General features: G+C 39.0%; 3 protein-coding genes and 1 long non-coding RNA gene across 6 annotated transcripts in view; 2 read left to right on the top strand and 2 right to left on the bottom strand.

Annotated features, from left to right (window-relative positions):
- Nucleotides 1-2,538: 2,538 nt before the first annotated feature.
- On the bottom strand, nt 2,539-6,585 carry LOC145553755 (uncharacterized). The gene is made up of 3 exons (XR_014089792.1): nt 6,393-6,585; nt 5,350-5,686; nt 2,539-2,742 (listed from the first exon to the last, which is right to left on the bottom strand). It is a non-coding gene; the product is annotated as an uncharacterized LOC145553755 (long non-coding RNA).
- On the top strand, nt 5,386-8,767 carry LOC103472531 (uncharacterized). The gene is made up of 2 exons (XM_008422233.3): nt 5,386-5,671; nt 6,433-8,767. Exons 1-2 carry the CDS (start codon nt 5,386-5,388, stop codon nt 7,299-7,301), a joined length of 1,155 nt encoding a protein of 384 aa, XP_008420455.2. The 3' UTR covers nt 7,302-8,767.
- A 915-nt stretch (nt 8,768-9,682) lies between these two features.
- Nucleotides 9,683-12,566, top strand: LOC103472530 (uncharacterized). The gene is made up of 2 exons (XM_008422231.3): nt 9,683-10,015; nt 10,954-12,566. Exons 1-2 carry the CDS (start codon nt 9,817-9,819, stop codon nt 11,625-11,627), a joined length of 873 nt encoding a protein of 290 aa, XP_008420453.1. The 5' UTR covers nt 9,683-9,816; the 3' UTR covers nt 11,628-12,566.
- Nucleotides 12,567-17,719: 5,153 nt separating this feature from the next.
- The window catches only part of LOC103472534 (semaphorin-6D-like), a 177,980-nt gene continuing 172,787 nt past the window's right edge, over nt 17,720-22,912 (bottom strand). For 2 of the 3 annotated variants that reach the window (XM_008422234.3, XM_008422236.3), the window contains 2 exons: nt 22,388-22,519; nt 17,720-20,657 (listed from right to left, as the gene is read on the bottom strand). In XM_008422234.3, coding sequence (XP_008420456.2) covers nt 19,326-20,657; nt 22,388-22,519 — 1,464 coding nt within the window. In that variant the 3' untranslated portion in view covers nt 17,720-19,325. The remainder of the gene's footprint in view (nt 20,658-22,387; nt 22,520-22,912) is intronic. The other variant, XM_081613038.1, reaches the window with a different exon arrangement.

The following is a 22,912-nucleotide window of genomic DNA, read 5'->3' as shown; positions in this document are numbered from 1 at the left end:
GTCCAGATGAGGACGCAGATCAAAGTCATGTTTCTGATGATGAGGAGGAGGATTTCTGTGTCTTCTGCTGTGATGAAGGACAGCTGTCAGTCATCCAGTGTTCAACTGTCAGGACTATAAACTCTCCCAGAGCGCTGGAGCATGGAGCTGCTGATGCAAATCACTTTATTTAAGATTTGAATGGAATCCATAGATTGTGTTTTTTAATTATTTTATTATAAACTTTTTGTTTCATGAATATGTTGTTGCAATCATAGAATCGGGTTAATTCTGGTCTCACAAATACATTTTTCAAATTCAGACCTGCTTTATCAGCTGATATCATTGAGTCAAATGTTTTAACTACTTGTATTGTTGATGTGTTTGTATTTTTTCTGTTTAGTTATTTCAAACTTGGTCTATATTGTATATGAGATCTTAGGTCTCAAAAAGGACAATCTGTATTTTAAAAAATATACTTTGTATAAAATAAAATACATTTCGAGGGGAGAAAAGATTACATGTATTCTTGGTTTAAGTTATTTTAAAATAATTTTCATTGGGTTCTAGTCATCTGGCAGTTGTATGTATAATCATGTTATAATAATATATAATATATATTTTATGTATTATACAGTTGTACAGTTATTATACAGTTGTGTGATATTATACAATATCATAGTTGTATAATATTGTAAATTTTATACAGTTGTATGTATAATATTGTTATGATAACAATAATAACAACAATAATATTCTATTGACAAATGAAGGAGCAAGCATTAATAATGATTAGGATATGAATTATTTCCGTGCAACACTGGCAAACTTAGTCATTTATTTTTACCAGGGTTAATACAACATAAAAAAATCTCCTGGAATTTATTTATTTATTTCATCCCTAAAGATCCTTAAGGATCTGTGGTAAAATAAGTAAATCCTGTTAGGTATTTAACAATCACTAAAATATGTTTTAATGTTATTAGCAGTCAGTTTATTTAACTTCAAGTCAGATTTTTTTAAATAACAGCACTGAATTTTTGTTGTAATTGTTTAGAGTTTCTTCAGTCCACAATATTTATAAAATAAAAAAATGTTCTGCTGAGTTACAGTTAGGATTCTGCTGATGTCCTCATAAGGATATTAAATGTTCTTTCATTCTACAACATTGAAGAAACTCCCAGACTAGAGATGCAAGACAGAAATATCTCTTGATTTGTGACAGATTATTTAGTTTGGTTTTTTTTTCATTCAAATGTTTATTAGAATTAAATAGGTTGAACTGTGGGTTTGAATCAATTTTACTGTTTATGCTGATTGTTTTATTGGATTTCATGAAAGGTTTTGAATCAAACAAATGAATCCAGTCTGTTAGAAATATTTTTATAAAACTATTGAATTAGAAAATACTGAGATTCTGTCAGACCAAACATATTTTACAGACGTTCTTTGTCGTTTAATTGATTAAATCATTTTAGGGGAAAAAAACTAATCAACTTCTTGTGTCCACCTACTTTCTTAAAGTTTGAGAAACCAGCTGTTGCTTTTCATGAACTAAACTTTTATCTTCCGTCATCATGTCTAATTATACAATCATAAAATTTGACCAAAAACATTTAATTCTACAGGTTTTATTGACTCAAAAATGTATCAGCAAATAAAAATAATTTCTTTATAGCTTTTTAAAAGTAGGTTTTACTGTTTTTATTTTTATTTGAATGTTTAGTGTCGAATAGAATTGAAGTAATGTACTGAATGTCTGTAAAGCAGTCAGTTACGTGAAGAGATTTTAAATAATGAGTGTTTTTTTTAATTTATCTGATTTTTTTCAAACACAACACACTTTCTGCTTCTGATTTAATCTGAAACTAATAAATATAAAATAGTGACAAAGGCAAATTGGTGAATAAAAAAAAATATAGAAAATATTGACTATTTTTTTCTTAGAGTTTGACTTTTACTAAAGTGCATTGAAATTAAATATTGTGTGATCAACGTTTGTGTTTAGTGAACTGTATCAGATTCCAGCTGCTGAACAAAGTTAACTGTCTGTTCAGACTGAGGGAGGTTTTTGTACGATGATTTTTCACTGTGTGAACACGGGGCCACTATGATAACTCTGACAGTAATAAACTCCTGCATCTTCAGCCTGAACTCCACTGATGGTCAGAGTGAAGTCTAATCCATTTCCTGATCCACTTCCACTGAATCTGGAGGAGATTCCTGAAAATCTGGATGATGTTACATAGATCAGAGCTTTAGGAGCTTCTCCAGATTTCTGATGGTACCAGGAAAGGCAGTGTGGATTACAACCTTGTAGTTGTCTACTGGCCTTACAGTCAATAGTGACCGTCTGACCAAGCTGCACTGATTTGGCTGCTGGTTGAGTCACAACAACATTTTGTCCATCAGATCCTGAGGAGAGAGAAGAAACTCTGGACATGAGATGGTGAAACTCAGCTTCACTCCAAATGATTTTCACATGACAGAAAAATGATTTTCCTCACCCTGAGTGAAGCAGAGGAGAGTCCAGATGAGGACGCAGATCAAAGTCATGTTTCTGATGATGAGGAGGAGGATTTCTGTGTCTTCTGCTGTGATGAAGGACAGCTGTCAGTCATCCAGTGTTCAACTGTCAGGACTATAAACTCTCCCAGAGCGCTGGAGCATGGAGCTGCTGATGCAAAGTGGCTCTATGGAAACACTCCAACTACCTCCAATAGGGACGTAGATTATTCTGAGGAGGCTTCAGGTTGAGAATTCCTGAAATCATTTTATGTATTGACAAAAAATTTCATAACGTTAAGTCATAAATTATTTTTTTAAAGGTACATTAAACATTCAGTATTATCAAGTAAAATATTTATCCCCATAACAACAAACCATTATTATAATGCATGAACTTTTTTGTTTTGCATATTTTGACTGGTATTTTGGTGATCGATCTCTAGAAGTCCTTCTTGGCATCACCTTCATCTTCGCCAAGTTCACTATTCTTCAAGTCCAGGCTCTGGCTTGGCCTCTCCAGAATTTTAATATTACTTCAAGTAATAAGAAACATTTTTGTGAAATTAAAAGATTACTGTAAACATAATGTAAGCATCCAATTATACTAATAATCTGATATTTTTTTCTCCGTCTACAGTCAAGGTTTTAGCAAGACGGCTCAATAAGTTTGTATCACATGATCATTGGAAGACAGGCTGTAATAACTCTTATCGATAAACCATTTTCACTTAGTGATAGTCATAACAGCAAAAACTATATAACAGCAGCTTTGTTATTTCTATGCATTAAAACTTCATATTTAATTAAGTTTAATGTATTTTGTTTTGAATGTATTTTGCATGTTTTTTTGTGCCCAACAAATATTTTAAAGCTTGCCATGAATCACTTTGTGATTTGTAAAATGTGCTACAGAAATAAAGTTCACTTATGTACGTGATTGCTGATTTAACAATAAATGTGCTCACTAGGAAATTGCAGTCTTTAGTGAGCACATATGCATTACGAAAAACATTGCATAGGTAGAAATTGAACATAACTTTTGGTTATTAATTTGTTCATGTTTCCAATGTGCTCTCTGTACTGTAAGGGCCACAAAGTGTGAAACTGCTAACTTTAGACCTGAAACCTGTCTGCTGCCATGGTTCGTTAGTGATGCATGTCTGTTTCTGTGTCCAAGAAGTTTGAAGAGAGAAGTGAAACTCTGCATTTTATTAAGCAACAGCTTCCTGTGAAGTCTTTTTTTTGTTTTAAAGCATTTTTTCATTTTGTCTCTTCACTGACTCTTCCTTTTTACATTGTTCTATTTCTGTCGTTACCTTTTTATTACAAAGCATTTGTGCATCCTGCAAAATACAAAGCAAATTATTTTGTTTTGAACAATGGTTTAACTTCTGTCAAAGGTGGGACTCTGCAATAAAATGTTTGTATTTACATGTCCAAATCATGTGATGGATCCAACATGGCTTGGGAAAACTTAAAGACCAACGGCTAACAGTCAGGTATTCATGTTTGGATTTTCTGAAAAGGGGCCATTTCAAGATGTTATAATGAGCAAATATTTCAACTGCGTATATAATTTTCTTAGTAATTTTATTTTTGGGTAAATGAATCTTGCAAAACAGAATTGCAACCAGACTGAAAAAAAAACTGTTGATACGAAATGTAATTTTACAAAAGTGATTTAGTGTTTTCCTAATATATTACTAATATTATTAATGTATCAGCAGGTTGTTTTGGCTTAATTTTTACTTTTCCACAATACTCTTTCACACATTCAAAAAAGAAGTGCTAGGGTGCCCAAGTCTAATTGTCTAACCCTTCAGGTTTTACATGTTTTCTTTCTCCAATGCAATAGAAACAAATGGCTGAATTGCTCTTTTATTACCTCTCTCTGCAGAGGTCTGCTCACAAACCATTCATTTGATTCACAAGTGAGGGAAACTGGATCTTCACATTCTGCAGCTCCAGGAAACAACCTTTTATTGAATATTTTATCAGGAGAATTAAGAAGAAGGAAGTTAATAATCTATTAACCTTTTTATTGCAACTTCAGTTACACCAGCCCTTACAGTGTACAGGAAGATCTTTATATAGAGCTCACTCTGTACAGACAGGATGCCTATTTCCATTGGCTAGGCATGCAAATAAGCAATAGAACATCATTTTTGGGTTCATGGTGCCCTCTTGTGGTGCACTGCCCTGAGCAGAAAGCTACAACCATAAGCAAAAAAACGCAGGTGTACAGTAAAGTATAATTTCTCCTATCTATGAAACATATGCTTATTCTATTGCAGGTTTTTCGGCCTTGGTTGTGGTTAAACATGCTCTTATAAATAAGTTGATTTTGTCTTTGCTTGGCGGCAGTAGATTCATAGGTATGAATTGTTTTCAGTTCACACATTTAGTGGTACTTGAAGTGATATTCAGAAGTTTTCTTCAAGTGGGACAGCAATATTTTTGCAATAATATAACTAACATGACAAGTACACTGTAATTAAGCTACCAGACTTTTTTTCTCCCAATGTTAATTAAATTTGACTAGTTTTTACCCACTTCCTATGCCCATGGTCCCTACACACGCAGGTTTGCACTCCCAACACAAGAGGCACCGTCAGGAAACGGCAGCACTACAACACCGGAACCATTTCTAACTTTCACCAAATATTTCTCCGGACGTGTTTCTTGTACGGACCCGGCTTCTGCTTTGTTTACTTTTTATTTGATAGCCTCAAATCTACCAGCAAATCTCTTATGAGTAACATTTTCAAACGCCTAGCTCTCGTCTATGTCTCTCGTTTTTTTCCTTTTATCTATGACCACCTATTTTAATCCCAATATAAATATACATGAATTTTATGTTACCTTTTTGAACATACAGGCGCTTAGGAAGGTGCAGTCATGTCCGCTGAGCGACAAATGTTCCCGTCGCTGTTTTCTCCGCCGCCTTTCGCTGCAGTCGGAGCGGTAGAGAGTGCCGTGGAGCCTGCGGGCCGTGAACTGCCGTTCACCCAGTCAGAGGTGGAAACATTCAGGATGTTCCTGAACGAGCGGCTGACGGCAGCAGTGGAGGACATTCTGAGCGTGTTCGGGAAGACAGTGGCTCGGTACCAGGAGCAGATAGACTGCCAGCAGCGGGAGCTGGACAGCCTGAGGTCCGGAGAGCGAGAGTGGAGCCGGGCAACAGGTTGGTTTGTGTGAGCTGAAAAAATAGTTACTGCTTTTTAATATCAAAAATGTTAAAAATGAATGACTATAACCTCTTACTCTTAAATGCGAATGAAGGTTTAATTTGGAAAACATTGTCTCTTTATATTACTTTTTTGACAGCGGTATTTATATAATCGTTCAAAACATTTGAAAACACATTTAATAAAATGTATTTTTATGTGATAGACTAGCAGAAAGTAGGGCATATTTGTGATGTAGAAGGAAAATGCTAAGTTGTTTTCAATATTTCTGTGATTATGTTTGAGTCTAATTCAGGGTTGTCCAAGGTGTAATCATGCTTTATGTGGCACCCAAACCACAATTCAAGAACAGACAGATTTGATAGCTTGGGCTAAATGTTTGAAGTTATCACATGAACCCCAAACATATAAAAATAAAAGATCAAATTTGGGTGACAAAACGTGAAAAAGTATAAATATTCCTACAAAGCACTGTACTGATTAGAGTATTTAAGCAAATACTTTTGTATTTTGTTTTTCAAATAGAGAATATTTTGAAATAAAATCCTGTGTGAAACATTTGAAAATATAAAAATAGTTTCCTGAAACTTGATGAAGCCGAACTAGCATGCTAACAGTTTATATATATTTTTTTAGAAATATAATGCTAAATGTCTTCTAAAGGGTCAGACATAAAGATTGCTGTTGAATAAACTTTTCATTGATCTTAAGCCGGACCTGGTAAAAGTGAGCTTTCTGTGGTTGTTTCATCTTTTAGAGCCTCTGCAGGACTCATCCTGGATGAAGAAATGTCCTGAACACCAGACCCTTGATGCTCCGCTGTTTCATACTGACAATCTTATTGAGAAAGTCGTCGACACCTCAGCTGCTCCGATTAAATCAGAAGGTGTGGATGAGGATTGTGGAGAGTCGACAACATGTCATCACCCTAGTTTAACACACCGGCTGGATCCAGAAGCAGTGAGCGATGTGCGAGTTATCTGTGAGGACTCTGACACAGAGAACAGCGAGGACGGCTGGAGAGACGATGCCACTTTGTGGAAGTCAGAGGAAATGGCAGAAAACAAAGATCCCAGCTCCAGTTCAGAACCTCAGGGCTCCACTGAGCCGCCACAGTTTGGCTGCCAGGTTTGTGGCATCCCCTTCCAGAAGATGGGCTACCTGATCACCCACGCTGCAGTGCATCAGGAAACCTGTGGAGTTTGTGGAAAACAGGTGGAACAAACGGAAAGCCTCAAGCTTCACCTGAAAGCTCACAGAGAAACGACGTTCCGCTGCAGCGTCTGTGGGCAGAGCTTCACGCTGCGGGGAAACCTCCGCATCCACATGAAGATCCACTCGGGCGAACGGCCGCACAGCTGCAGCATCTGCAGCAAGAGCTTCGGCCGGCGGGCGTCGCTGGTGCGCCACGTGCGCAGCCACATGGGCGAGAAGCCGTTCGCCTGCATGTACTGCGGCCACAGCTTCACGGAGAAGGGCAACCTGACGGTCCACATGCGGACGCACACAGGAGAGAGGCCGTACCGGTGCTCCAGGTGCGCCCGCAGCTTCAGCCAGCTGTCCAGCTTCTATAAACACCCGTGTCAGAAGAAAGGCCTGATCTGTGCTGCCATCACTACCACCTGACAGCTGGGACACTTGAGCAGCTGCAGAAGGGCTTCCCCTGTGAAACAGAGCAAAGTAATGAACACTTATCAAAGTAACATTTCATCAGGGTTTATTGATGACTAGAAACTTGTTTTTATTCTCTCCGTTTCAAATCAGTCATTTTACGTTAATTTTAGGATTTTTTTTGTCTTAAAACCATAGGATTAATATACAGAAATATTTAAATCCATAACTTTTTGAACACCTGTGGAAGCAGTAACTGATCCTTGCTCTTTCCAATTACAGATTTTTTTTTTGTTTGGTTCATTAGATTTATGAGGAAAAGCAATTTTGAAAAACTCTTGATTATAAATCAGAAGTATTGAAGAAAAACACTTCATTTACTTTTCTCCAGCTTTATCTTAAATAAAGCTTGAAACTTTTTGAAAAATTGTTAAAAATAATTTTTTTTTAAAAGTGGGCATAATAGTATTAAATGCCACATTAAAACATCCTGCAAAATTCTACTGAAAAAACCCCAAATCTATTCGAAGTAAATAAATACAACAGGTGCAAAAAACAGTTTTCATGCAGCTGCACACCCTTAGATTAATACTATGTACATTTTCATTTAATTCCAGCATTTAGGTTTCTTTGGCAGTAGTCATAACTTCATGCCCACATCTTGGCTCGGTAATGTCGTATTCACAAACACTTCCTGCCTAAATTGTCCAACTCAATCAGATCGAGAGGACTTCTCTGTCCATGTCCCTCTTCAGATGTTCCCAAAATTGATGGAAAGTGGTGACGGTTTCTGATAAGGGCAACATGGGCAACCACCTAGGGCGGCATCTTGTGGGGGCGGCATGAATCTGCCCCATGGCCCCAAAACCCAGTCTTCCAATTGTCAGCAATTTATTACATCCTTGTTTTATTGTTGTTATTTTGGATTTTGTTCCCACTAACATTTATTCTTAGCTATGTAAAATGTTTGGATATGATTCATAATGGTCTCAGTTGTTTTAAACACTCAAAATACCGGAGTATCTACAGTGATGTGAAAGGCTTTTAAGAAACCATCATACAAGTTTATTCTTTTTTACTACTCTACCTCAGTTTTTACTTATTGTTGGAATGTGTGTTATTATGTAAAAAAGATGTGGTTTATAAAAATATGGGACCATTTAAAATGAAGGGTTTGTGGTGAATTGGCTCAACCGTCAATTTTTGTTGCACGTTTTGTTACACGCCACTTACTAGAAATGTTACACGTCATTGGAAATATTCTGTTGGAAAAGACATTTGCAGTTCTCTTTGGTAAAGTTGTCTCTTTAAGATTAAGACTTTTATTTTTATACCGATTCTAATTTCTTATACCCTTGACTAAAGTTAGCACAATTTGTCTGGATAAAAGTTGAGACTTTTGTTGTGTGGAAGATTACAATAAATACATGTTTGTAGGAAGAAAACCAAAGCCTCATTAAATAAACGAAGATTTGTCAAACTGTTTGTTTTTTTTCAGATCGTTTTGGATTAATGTGGCCAGTGTTATATTTTTATATACCTTAATACAGTTTACACCTTTGAGATGAGATTACTTAATGCAACTGTATTAGTTATTTGTTGTAATGTTAAGTCAGTTTTGAGAATTCAAATTTTGTTGTAAAAAATATAAAAGCAACATTATTTGACATAGTTGGAACATTATGAGCTGAAAATAGAGCAAAGCAACGCTTTGGTTTCTATCTGCACTTGAGAAGTAGTAGGTAGAAACCTACCTGCTGCTGGTACAGTTTCCAGACTATGGGTAATAATCTGAATATTTAAAAAGTAGACAGATTGGATTGGATTGCTAATTATAGACTGTAAAATAGAAAATTAAAACAAATGACTTTTTTCTCAGATTAAATGTAGGTCTTATTTTCAAAAGAAAACTTGTATTTCTTTACAAAGAAATTAAAATGGAAAAAAATTATTTGCCAAATAAAATAAAAAAGGAAATTTAGCAAAATCAGGTGTGAAGAAGCCTCAATTTTAACAGCATAGTAACATGTGGGACAAAGACAGAACATTTTACCGGAAATATAAAAATATTGATCATTATCAAATGTAAATCACTATGGAATATTCAATTATAGTAAAATAGAGGAATTAAAATGTGGACATTTTAATTAAAAAAAAATATAGAAAAATGTTTTTAAAAATACCTTTGCAGTTTTAAATGAAAAAAGGAAGAAAAAATAAACGTCAACAGTAGAAATACGAAGAAGTAATTTTTAAAAAGTTTTCTTTTTTAGTTGTTGAAAATAGACGTCATGATCAAACATTTGCGTCAATGTTGAATCGTAAAACATGAATCTCATCTGAAACTTGTATTGAGCCTTCCTCACCATGTGGGGGCGCTGGAGGGCTTTCATTGGATTTCTTCGGACCCCTCACAGAAGTTAACCTGGAGCCGTAGCTGGTACACAAGTCACCGGATCGCCAGTTTTTTTTTTAATCAAGCAGACATCAGATTTCTCCTGGTTAAGAATCCTCTCAAGTTACCGCTGAAATGTTGAAAATCGAGATGTTGCGGCTTCTGATCAACCAGCGGCTTACCGCGGCTGCAGAGGAGATTTTCGATGTGTTTGGGAGAACCATAGTGGAATATGAGAAGGAGATCTCCCGCTCCAAGCTGGAGATTGACCGCCAGCGCCGGCTGCTGGAGCTCTCCCGCAAGCCGCGGATCTCCCTGCAGGCCGACAGCTCAGGTAGGGAGACGGTTCCCCGGACTTTGGGGTTTCTATCTGGAAATAACTGCAGCGCCATCTCTGGCTTTATGCAAAAACGAAAATGTTCGCAGAGTCAGAATCGGTTTCTTTTGGCAACAACAGTTATTTATTACATCTTTCAATTGAGCCAATATAAGCAAGTAGTTTTGCTCTAAACATCCGATATTTCAGTTCACTTCATTTTTTTCTGATCTTGTCCATTTACGTTTAAGCTGAGAAATCTGAATTCCGTCTTTTAACTGAATAATCCTCAGTTGTTTTGAAAATCCTGTTGGAAGTGCGCATTTATTTAAAAACGCAACAAAAATCTAATACAGTGCTTCTCAATTCCGGACCTCACTGCCCCCCTGCTCTGCATGTTTTAAATGTGCCTCTATTCCAGAACAGCTGATTCAAATGATTGAATGACCATCAAGTCCTGCAGAAGCCCGTTAATCACCCAGAGATACAATCCAGGTGTGTGGCAGAAGGGAAGCGCCTAAAACATGCAGGGGGGGGTGTTAGGACCGGAATTGAGAAACACTGATCCAATACAACCACAGAATAAAAGTGGAAGTGACAAAAGTGCCATTCAGATTACACTTCAATGGGCTTTACTTTACAATCCTTCCTTGCTTTACAGAAGCAATTTTTCCTTCCACTCAACCTTCTTAATAAACCTTATTAATGACACTGGTGACTTCTTTGCGCCTTACCCTACCTGTAGAAGGTGTGAGCCTAACACTTTTACAAGCAAGAATAACATTTCTGTTTTATGTCATTAGTCTAAAATTTCCATAATTATCCAAATGAGCAGAAATAAAAGATTAAAACATAGTTCTGTTTGTTGTGTTACTTTTGTGAGATGATGATGAAGCTGAGCATTTTCTGGTTTAACAATAAAAACATGCCGACTTTGTTTCGGTTGTGCTCTGCAGCCGCCTCGGAGAAGCCGGACTGGAGCTCCAACGTAGAGTTCAACAAAGAGGAACCGCCGAGTCACATCAAAGAGGAGGATGTGTGGTCAGACCCACCGGGCGAGAAAAATGTGGGTTTCCTGTTCCAGAACAACTCGGCAAGAACGCAACAGGACAACGATTCCACCGGGTCTCTGGGCTCAAAGTTCTGCCAGGACCTGAACGACCCGGACATCGATCTGCAACCTGGAACCTCAGCCCAACAGACCTGCTCTGAGCTCAACGACGATCAACCCGTTGCTGTAGGCAACAGCCAGCATGACTGCGTTGACATGACCCTCCCTAAAGTAGTGGACTCCTACATCTGCACCATCTGCGGCCAAGCGTTTTACCAGCGCAGTCAGTGGGCCAAACACACCCGGATTCACCGAAAAGTTGACGACAAAGGCGACAAATCGTTCACGTGCGACATTTGCGGGAAGAGACTGACGCGGTCGGACGGCTACCAGAAACACCTGCGGGTCCATACGGGCGAGAAGCCGTACAGCTGCCACGTGTGCGGCCGCAGCTTCAGCGACAACTCCAACTTCAAGCGGCACATCCGCAGTCACATGAAGGAGAAAGTCCCAGCAGAGCTCAGGCTGAGCGAGGCAGTGGTTGCAGCAACCACTGAACGGACGCACAAAAGTACATGAGTATTTCTCCAACTGTCCATTTTTTAATAAAGTCTGTTCTTGAACATTAGAATGGATTATGTACCTTTTAGCTGCCATTGTTTTTAGTGATGTGCTGCACAATGGTAGCATTGCTTCCTTGCAGGAAGAATGTTTGAATCCCAGCCTGGGTTTGCCTTCCACATGCAAGACTGTTCGATTGACTGCTCTTTACAAATTGTGTGTGTGTGTGTGTGTGTGTGTGTGCGCGTGTGTGTGTGTGTGTGCGTGCGTGTGTGTGTGTGTGATGTCCAGGGTGCAACCCGCCTACCGTCCAATGACTACTGGAGATGGGAAGCAGCCCAGCCTCAGTCAGACTTTTGTAAGCTAATTATAGTTTTGTAAAGTTCTAACCTGCTGAAATTCTTCCCCCAACTGCATCATGTTTCATTCAAAATCTAATTTCTTTATTTGGGACTGAATTGTTTATTTTTTATAAGCATTTCTGCCTTAAATCTGTCTTTGGAAAATTGGACAGGAAATTTGGAAAAAGACATATCGTCCAGATGTTTGTTTTTGCACTAATAAAACGGAACTGAAAATGAACTTTTGTCAGATATTTTTAGCTTTTTTTTTTTCATCCTTTCTTCTGCAAAAGAGACATAAATGTGCACTATTACACTGGATGGTTCAGTTTCTACAAGATAATGAGTTACAATAAGTTCAAGTGTCTGAATTAATATTTGTGAAGATAAAGTTATAGGTGTGAGTTTATGGGTGGAGCTGCATGTCAGCAAGATCACACTAATCACAGTGAGGGGGGAAAGAAACCTTATAGATATGTGAATCACAGGGAATTTAAAAATAGGGACATTTTACTTTGACTTCTTTAATTGCATAACAGGTTTACACGAATTATTTCAAAAGTGTACATGTTTAAATGCTGTGTTTTTGTGACCAAAATAAATATTTCAAACCTTTTTTTCCACCTTTGGTAGAACTTTTTCCTTGCACAATTTTACCAGGAGACAAGCAGATCTGATTTTATTTTCTTTGAAAGACTAGACCAGAAACCAAACCAGGGTCTGGACTTTAAGCCTGTTAAGAATCTCTGATGTTCTGTAGAAGGCGTTCGGACTTTTACATCCTCAATACAAGATCTTTGTGAATAAATGAATGCAGCACTGGATGAAAATAAATCTTGTGACTTTACAGAAGCTTATTGAAAGAAAAGTGAATGGTTGTCGTGATCACAGATGAAATAGTTGATTTTTTTGGCCAGGCAGTGTATATATATCTAATACTTTTGTTCTCAGCTCCTCACTGGTGGCTTTGAACAATGAGATCCTATTGATCGTTTGTAACCTGTGGCTTCAGCTAAAGGATACGGATGAGGAAATGTCAGGAAAGTCACAGGACAGCTTAGCTTGACCTACTTTTAAGCTTTCAGGTTTGTTCTTTTCAACAAAGTTTCACCTGTGCCACACCAAAAGTGGAAAAAGTTTTGAAATGATTTATTATAGGTATTCATTAAAAGAGGCAGTTAAACAGTCCCTCTTTTAATGAAAGTGGCCAACAGTGGACTGTTAGCCACTGTAACTCACTATATTCGACATAAAAGCCAAATGTACACGAAACAGTTATTTTCTGTTCAACTCTATTTAGGAAAATTCCTTTCAGATGTTAGAGCAATTATAATATGATGTGTAATATATATTATATCAATATATATTAATACTATGGCATGACCACTGAATCTTTACCATTCAAATACTAATAATGTCTTAAACCAGCAGATGGCAGCATCGCACTTTGGTGTGGCTGAGCGATCATTTTCATGAAATTGTCTAGAATCAAAACTGATTATGAGAAGATTCTGAATTTTTTTATTTTATTTTATTTTTTTACCAAATATAAGTGAGATTTAAGCAAACAGATTAAAATCTCTGAAACATGTTCTAATTTCTCAATCACCACTGAACTGTGAAACTGTTTGATTTATTTGTGGAACAGAACTCCAAATTATTCACGGAGAATCCACACTCGCAATCAGCCGTGTGACATCTGTGCTGGTTAGTGGAGCAAAAATCTTTGTGCCATTATATTTTTAAGATTAAAAAAAAATAATGTGTAGAGTAGAAAAACTGATAGGATTACAATAAATGTTCCAGAATTATTTAAAAAGATGTAGCCTACTGTAACGTAAGTACTATTTTTTCAGGCTCTCTGGGCTTTCAATATATTTGGTCATTTTATATAAATCAGCATAAAATAGGTTTAAAAGTCTAAGGTTAAAGTCAAAGAAAGTACAGCTAAGTAATTATAATGCCAACACAGCAGCAGTTCAATAAACTGTTTGGATGGAAATAAGGAATTTTAGATATTTTTCCGTAGCTTGATGGAATTATTTACTGGATCCTAAAGTTATGAATGACATTCAACAATATTATCACACCTCATGTTTTCACATCATGTAGCTTTAAATAAGACAAAGCAAAATGCACAGAACCAGGACATTTTCAAGTACCAACTATACATCTTACTGTAAAACAATCATCATTTCCCTCAACTACCGAGAACAAGCGACAGGCAGAGAGATGACTCCACCTGACCAGTGGCTCCATCATGACTGCTTATAAATGTGATTTAAAGTAGATTTTAACGACTGAGGCGAGCTGAAGTGAACGTAGCATCCGATTCTCTTCTGTTCTTGTGCATAAAAATTGTAGATGGTTTACTGCTTACAACAGTGGATTAGTTATCTTTATGGCTGATCTACTGGCATGTCGCAGAAATGAGCCGGCAGCACAAGATACAGCATTCACATTTAGAATCGACTCTCTCAAAATAATAAAGTTAAAGTGTCGTTCTCCTGTGGTCCACTTGGTGATGCTGTGAGTGCACCTTCGGTTGTGGAAAAGCTACGACTTTCGTCTCCTCCACCTCTCTCCCTCGGCCAATCGTTGCACGTTTAGAGGACGGGAACTAAGAACCTGCAAATAAACAGATTTATATTCAGGGATAAAAGTGCATCACCATATAAAACAAAACCATTCTTCTGTTGAGTGTGAGAGCGTCATGTCTAAAGTTTGGACGTCTGAATGCGTTTCTTTAATTCAGATGAAAGGTCCTATTTTTTTTAACCATTATTTTTTTGTTGGTATGTATGCAAACTACCACTTTTAGATTAAATCACCCTGAGATTTTGAGTGAAATATCTCACTTGACATTTCTGGTTATGCTCATTTCCTTTAGCTGGCTGGCTGTCTGCATTTGCTGCTTGTCGTACCGCAGGAAGGCTCCTTTTGAGACAATTTAAAGAAGCACTCTGGCATTTTTCGTAATTGGTTCCCATTAATTCAAAGTCACTTTGCATCTACATAAATACATTCTGGTTTCTAACCCTAAATGTCTGAGAAAGGTGGCAAACTGAGGCTTGGTAACCAGCAATTCAGTTTTATTTACCGTTTTTCCTTGGACTGCTGTAACCCCCATACTGAAAATGCAAGAGATACCAAGGGCAGAAGTTAATACACTGACTGTATTGGTTGTAATAAAATGTTTTGTTACAATTCTTTAATGTGCACAAAGAAAGGCCGACCCGTATGCACCTGTTTCTGATCAAACTCAGCCTCTGATGATGATCATCTTCTCTCTGTTATGTTGTTTCCTGTCTTGTAGGCAGTAAAAATACATTAATCAACCACTAACAGCAGGAGATCAGAGTCTGTTGTCATGCGAGCAGGACTTGTTAATCTAAACTTTGTTTCTCGCAGACTCCCTCCTCCAGGCACCAGAACAACACTGATATCTCGTAACCACATCAGAGCAGGGGTTCAGGTCAGACATAAAGGAGGCTGATGTAACCCCCTCATGCACCGAGACATAAATCCACTCCTTAAGTAGAAGCCACTGCTTTGCTTTCTTTTGCAGAATCCGAACAGTGACTCATTCTGGTTCAGAAACGGCTCGCTAATTTCAACTTTTAGGACGTGAAATTGTTTAAAGTCAGCTCCTTCACCGTCAGGACTCGGCTCCCTCACACTAGGCCGTGTTGCGCTGGCGGACTGTGTTGCATCATTTGGTGCAGAGCCTGTTCAGCCTAACCGTAGCAGACAGGGATACCTCATTAACAGTACTGCATCATTGCCGCCGTGTTATTACTTAAGCTGCTCTGGGGGAGCTTGTCCAGCCAGCTGAGTGAGTCAGATAAAATGAAAACCGGTGTCAGAATGCTTGGTTCAGTGTTAAAGGTGGAATAAAAAAAACCTGTCAAGTCACTGATGCTCAACTGGTGTTTATTCATTTTCATATCTCAAAGCACAAGCTTATTTTCTGTTTCAATGCCTGAGAAATCATAAGCTATTTAATGTTGCATGGATATCAATATAACATACAGTTGACAAATGCAAACATGCCGCTTAAAAAGACAGAATCTCTTTCCTCCATCAATGAATCGGACAAGCTGTTTTCTGTTTTAGGTCAGTTATAATTACAAAAATTAATTTTAATTACTAAATGCATCATACTGTAATTACTGGCCATCATACTGTGCAGGAAGGAGTCGGGTTTTACGTCCCAGAGATAAATGGGTTGTATGTGCATGTCAAGTCCAGAGCAAATTCAACTGGCATGTTGATGCCGAGTTACATGGTCCACTTCAAACACTTTCTGGAGACATCTCCTCGGGTCTGATGAAACTAAAGTGGACCTATGTAAAAAGGGGGAAGACCATCATAACCCTGGAGTATGGTGGTTGTAGGGTTAGTGTGTGTTTTGGCTGAGGGATTGGTGAACTCACAGATGGTGGCAGGAATTCATCCCTCAATCGGCGGGTTGTCGGTTCAATCCTCTGTCGTTTACCATTTCAGAGAGTATCATAAGGACGGAGAACTGTAAAAGAATTGAAGCAACATCTCCAAGACTTGACTCTTTAAATGGACGACGAGTCCAAGCAGACCACATGAAGTAAAGGGTTAAAGAATGACAAAGTCAGTGGTTCCATCCATACTTACTTTTCTGTGCCGGGTTGTTGGGTTTATGCTGCTGCCGGACTTTTGTTTCCCAAATTTTCTGAACATAAACTCAAAACATGGAGACATTACAGGGGAAACAATGTAGAGTTTCAATTCACCTCACATGATCAAAGCAGTCAACCTTTTCTTTTCAACCTTTATGTAATCATTCTAGGCCAAAAGCATCAACAAAAGAAATGAACACAAGACAAAAAATGCTTTTTAAATGGGAAACGGCAGATTCCCTTCACAGTTGGATATTTTTGGACCATCTGTGGAGAAATACTCCTACAGACTAAAAGGAGCTGCAGACTGAAGTCTGCCTCAGTGAGAAACTGGGATGTAAGGTGGCTCTGAAAAGCCAGACAATCTCAACTAGATAACCTTTATTCTGCCCTGTTACACTGTTAAACTCAACACATTATTTTTTCTCTTAATTGATCTAGATTTGAAACACTTTATATTAGAAATTGAAGATAATACACAGTCATTCTTGAGAATAGGGGCAAAACGGGTCCTATGGATAAAGCACAAAATTTGAATAAAATATACACAAAATATATATTTTTTCAAATATCTGACAACACTAACCTGGGTCATGTGAGCACAACAATGTATATTTTCCTGGCGTTTGCTGAATATTTTTTCATTTTAAACATAGTAGTAGGTGGATGATGTCTGTAAAAACCCTTAGCATCTTTACATTCCCAAAACATTATTTGTCATATTTGCATACAATTGAGAAATAATAAAATAAAAAAATTGGGAAAATTTAAACCATTTTGTCCCCATTCTCAGGAATCACTGTACAGTTTCCTTTATTCAGTTCAGCCTTCCTGTTCTCCTGCAGGTTAAATTACCATATTTTCCAGACAACAAGTCACATTTTTGCCCTTCAACTTATATATGCATTATCCTCCTCGCCATGACATTTTTTGACTGATGTTAATTCATACTGGTGGACATGAACCAAGGAGTAAACATTACCGTCTGCAGCCACAAAGGCGGCTAATCGCTGGCTGAAAGTAAGATGACCAGAGCTGGAGGAGTCCACAGTGAAACTGCTGTCAGGAGAGGCTTTTGAAAGGCGCAGGTAGAAGAATGACACTAAAAAAAAAGTATCCGATATCAATTTATTTGAGAAAACACTGATGTTACATGTGAACAAATAGTTTTGAGTTAAATGTATACAAGTCGTCATGCAGGTCATTTTGAGCTCCAGGAAGGCAACATCATATGGTGCAGACTTTTATTTCCCCCAAAATAAAGAATCTGAAACAACCTAAAGAACAACCTCCAGCATCACAGTCAGGTCTTTATATTTTCCATATATTAGATTTGAGTATACTTGCCTCGAGATTAACAAACATGTGTACAATTGATTATATTCCCATTCGCAAACATATTTCAGAACTAAATTGCAGATGCTGGCAAGCAGACTTCAACACTTTGGAAACCAGTGCAGTGGAGGTAAGTGAGCCGTTATTTGGGTGAAACTCTCATTGCTTCTGTGATCAGCTGCTGATGAGAAAACATTTCCGATAAACTAATATTCCTCATTTCCCAAATCAAAGTCTGAAAATAGCAGCCAGCACTTTAAACTGCTCGACTTGAGTGAAAACATCCCGCAAGTGATGCAGATGTAAAACTGTTCAAGAGTCAAGATGCAGAAGACAGAACTTTAATAATCCGAGAGATTAATTATTCACTTGAGCCAATTAAGTAATTTGAACCCATGAAGGATGAAAATGATGAGTGCCAAGTTTAATGAAAGCATTAATTAGTAATTTAATGGTTTATCAGAAATCTTTCCTTAATCATAGACTAGACCTCAGTATTTATTTTTCTGATATCAATGAAAGCAGCATTTATCTGGTTTCTGTGTTAATATGGGGGTAAATACTCTGATCTGGATCTCCTGACTGCTGAATTATAACACTTCAATGTGATCTCGTATAGACCGTAACTTCCCTCTTCCTCCGTTTCTGTCAGTAAAAACTATTTTCAAGTCTTGGCTTTGAACAAATGGACTCTACTTTTTTTCAGACAGTGAACATTTCTTGAAATTTCATTAATCAAGAGTCAGAAAAAGCAGATCTGCTAAGCAGAGTATTTTTTCTGACTTTTCTTTGACTTGCTTCTGCAGAAAGCTTTGCCGTCCTTGGACTCAAAGCGGTGCAACGGTCCCAGATTCAGTTCATCTCAGGTCTGCGTTTGTCCAATTCCCTGCTTTTTAAATATTTGCAATTGAAATCCAGGCCCCGTTCCAAGGTGCAGCGACTGGGGACATTAGATCAAAGCTCTCGTAAGAAAACTGCATTAATCAGGATTTTTTCCAGGCCACCTCGAGCCTTGGGGACTCCTTTTGAATCATTAACACCTTTCGCCCTGCTTCTGGAATGTTTCTCAGACGTTTCCTGTCTGAACTGGTTTTGATCCACATTTGCTGTGAAGAGCGAGTCTCCGCAAGGAATCCTGCCCTGCAAAGAGGCAGGTTTGTCTCAGTTGTGCCTCAGAGAGACAACAGATGGCCCTCCGTCAACGGCATGACGATAAGTACAACTGAAAGGTTGTGATAAGGAATCACGAGGACTGAAGTGTCTTGTCTTTTTGGCCCATCGGTGCTCATTTTGTCCTTTTGCACGGCCCCAGCCGGCATTTCAGTGATTTTCTTTGTGGGGAGTATTGCAGCCATGTTTGGGTGGCATCTTGTCCACCTGCAGTCTTAGTAGTTGTACTTTCCTGCCTCCGTTACTGCAGACGTTGCTGTATTTGGCAGAAAAAGCGGTTTTGGTGGGATCTGTGGCTTTAGGGACACCGTTCTTCGGACTATTGCCGCCCGCTGCGCATGCGGCCCTTCGCTGTAACTGTGCTGCCGCGTAAGACAGGCACTGGCGACGGACACCCGCTGGCTCTCACTGTTGTTGCTGGTGTTTGTATTGGCCGCCGCGGCTGAACCTGGGGGTCGGTTGTTGCTGCTGCTGTTGTTGTTTGTATTCATTCTGGCCAGAAAGTGTGCGTGCGCCCCCCGTTGGTTGAAGCTGTGGTGGCGGGGCACAGCGCCACCTGCTGCACCCATCTTGATGAGGGAGTGGCGCTGGGACTGGTGACGCGCCACGGGGACATCGCTCCCTCCAGGCCGCTCCGGGATCACCTGCTGTTGGAGCGGAGTGGAGGAAGAGGACGAGGACGAAGACGGGATGGAGGTGGAGGAGGTGGGGTTGTTTGAAGAGGAGGACGAAGACGAAGATGTGGCAGAAGATGAGGTGGAGTTTTGAGGGGCTGAATCCAATCGTTTGGGGACGCCGTCCCTCGGCAGTGTGGAGGTGCTGTAATAGGAAGTCGGTTCCGTCTCCGGGATCTGCTGCTGGTGATGGTGGCCGCCGCCAGCGCTGCTGCCATTGTTGTTGTGATGGTTGCTGTGGTGATGGCTGTGGTTGTAGTGATGTGTTCGAGTCTGGTTGTGTTGATTCTGATGGTGGTGGTGATGGTGACCACTGTGATGTCCTCCTCCCGAGGTGGACGGCCCGGGGAACAGTGAGGACGACGAGGTAGACGTGAGGACCTTGATTCCACCGGTTCCTGACGCGCTGACCTCGTGGATGTGTTTGAGAAGCTCGTCCAGCGCAGACACGTCCACCACCGTCTGGGGTAGGGACTGCTGGGAGTGGTGGTGATGTGGCGCTCCACCCGCTCCTCCTCCTGCAGCAGCCGTGGCGGCGGCTCGCTCGTCATTGGGAATTTTCTTTTCCTCGAGGAGGTGCAGTGAAGTTGACGAGGCGCCTGCCCCATGTGCCGCTCCGTTGCTCAAACCGCCGTTGTGGTGAGAAAAGGGAAACACTTGCTGGCTCAAAGAATTCCCAACAACAGCCATGAAGCCCTGGTTGGATTTGGAGCAGCTGGGCCCGGACTTGGGGTTGTTGTCCTTGGCGTTGTTGCAGTTTTGGTTCTTCTCGTACTGATGATGTCGCAAACCCTTCATGTTCCTGAAAGGGAGTTCCGGGGTGGAGTCGGGCGTCGGCAGGCCAGAGAGTTCTCCATCACCCTGAGAAAGAGACTAAATGGAGGTTAGACCGATGCAGTCAGTGATTAAGGAAAGAAGATTTTTAATTAAAAAATTATTTAATTTTAAATGACTACAAACTTTTAATGTTTCGGTTCAAAGTCCTACATTAATTATCCAGTCACCATAGCCTTTGGGTGTGTTCACACCTCATTAGAGACCAAAAACTGGTGCAGTTTGCTTTCTCACTGCTCCGTCAAATGATCCAAACATTTCGAAAACTCTGCTCACCTCCTCACCTGTGGTGGCGCTGCACTAACAGCTACTGAAGAAAACAACATGAAAACTTTTCCTTCTCCACAAAATGCAAACAAAAATGCAGCAGCAATAGATTTTAGCAGTTGTAAGATTTCTCTTTTGTCTTTGGCAAAAGGCCAGGACCCATTCTGTGTTGGGCTCTCGTGTTTATTTAGTTTGTATTTACCAGTAACACCCAGCGGTGTAGTTCGCTTTCTGCCTTCTCTGGTTCACTTAGCATCCACACATGCATTCGAACTGCACCAGAGTTCAATTCAACCAAACCGAGAATGAGGTTCTTAAACAGACCAGTGTTGGTTTATTTGGTCTACATCATAGTTTGATTGAACATTCACACCTCCAAAACGAACCGGACTTTGTAGACAAACGGACTGGACTTTGATTAAATTGTACAAAATAGAGCTGGTGTGAATGCAGCTATAGTCAATAATTTACCTGCATATTCAATGAAGTGGTGCTTTCAATATGGCCACACTATAATAGAAAATGATGATGAATAAGTATTGATAAATATTGTAATATGTACTTATTTTCTAAATCCTTCTCATCCGTATGTTCTATATTTTGATCTTTAGCATTTTGGATAATATTTGTGATTGTTAAAATTAGATCAAAGACTGCTTAAACATCTTTGATCATCTCAATCTTCGTTGATCATCTCAATCTTCGTTGAATTGATTTAAAAGAATTTTCAAATTCACAAATTATTTGAATTTACTGTGAGGGATTTTAAAGTTAATGTAGAGACATCAATGTGAAATGGTAGTGCAGGATTACACTGGAATAATGCAGAAATGTGGTAAAATAATCAATGACGAATCAGTGAAATATTGATGATGCAGTCTGCTGCCGTTATAAGAGTACGCTGCAGCCCTGACTCAAAGTCTGGGACCATTTTAAAAGTGCAAACACTTTTAAAATGGTCTCAGTAGGTAGATCTACTAAACTTGCATACTGTAAACAAACCTTATGCCACAATATGCTTACATTGCACAGCTTGTAAGGTAGCAGCAATACTCTCTCTGCATCTTTAATCCAATAAATAAATAAAAATGCTCAGATACTTTGCTCTACTTTAACACAAGGTATTGTTTACCATTTATATCACGACTCAACTTGTTTGTAAGGGACGTTCAATGCTTGTAAATGAGCGTATCAGCTGTTGTGTATAAAAGCTTTTTAATTAAAGGTGGCTTTGCTTGCAAGGGCAGTGAAACTCATCAGTGCACGCACAAGTAATATTTAATTACAAAAGTACTCAATGTTGGTATGTGAATGTGAATATTGCAGAGAAGATTTTGGTAAGAGCCAAATTCATTTAAAAAATATGATATCAGATTTTTTTAAATGTATTTAATATTTAAAAATGTGCAGGATTTAAAAGAATTTATTATATGTTTAATACCTTTAATTAAAAGGTATTTTGTCAGTATGGCTGTGACTCCTCAGCCTGTATGACCTCCTACCTGTGACAGGTTGAGCTCAGGGTCTCCCAGCTGCAGGCCCTGATGCCCCGGCGTGTGGAGGTGGGGCTCGGCCCGCCCGTTAGGGATGAAGGAGCTGTACATTTTTGGCGTCGACACATCCAGTTTGTCATCCTGGGTGGAGACAAAATGGGGGTGAATTTTAATGGCTCCACACAGCTAATGAGCGACTTGTTTAAATGTATACTTCAGCTAAAAGGTCAGAGGTTAGCAGCAGCTTAGAGACTCCGTTTCTCACTGAAGGACATTTGGAAAGATGATGGAATAATAATGAAACCGTCAGTTGTAATGACTGAATAAAACACCAAGGTGAATCTTATTATGTGTTCCCTCGGGGTGATGAGGAGGAGATGAATATTAATGCTGCTCCTCAAAATTCAGGCAGCTACGTTGCCGCCTCTCGGCTGCATCGTGGAACCTAAAAAAATCTGATTGAGATGTAATTCAGAAGCAGTGATGAGTGCATTTAAATCTGTCAGCTTTACGTTTTCATTTAACTTCAGTCCC

This window comes from Poecilia reticulata, chromosome 11 (assembly GCF_904066995.2).
Source record: "Poecilia reticulata chromosome 11, P_reticulata-male-v2, whole genome shotgun sequence".
Taxonomy (NCBI): domain Eukaryota; kingdom Metazoa; phylum Chordata; class Actinopteri; order Cyprinodontiformes; family Poeciliidae; genus Poecilia; species Poecilia reticulata.
The sequence above is the reverse complement of the archived record's forward strand: the minus strand, read 5'-3'. Positions and strand labels throughout refer to the sequence as shown.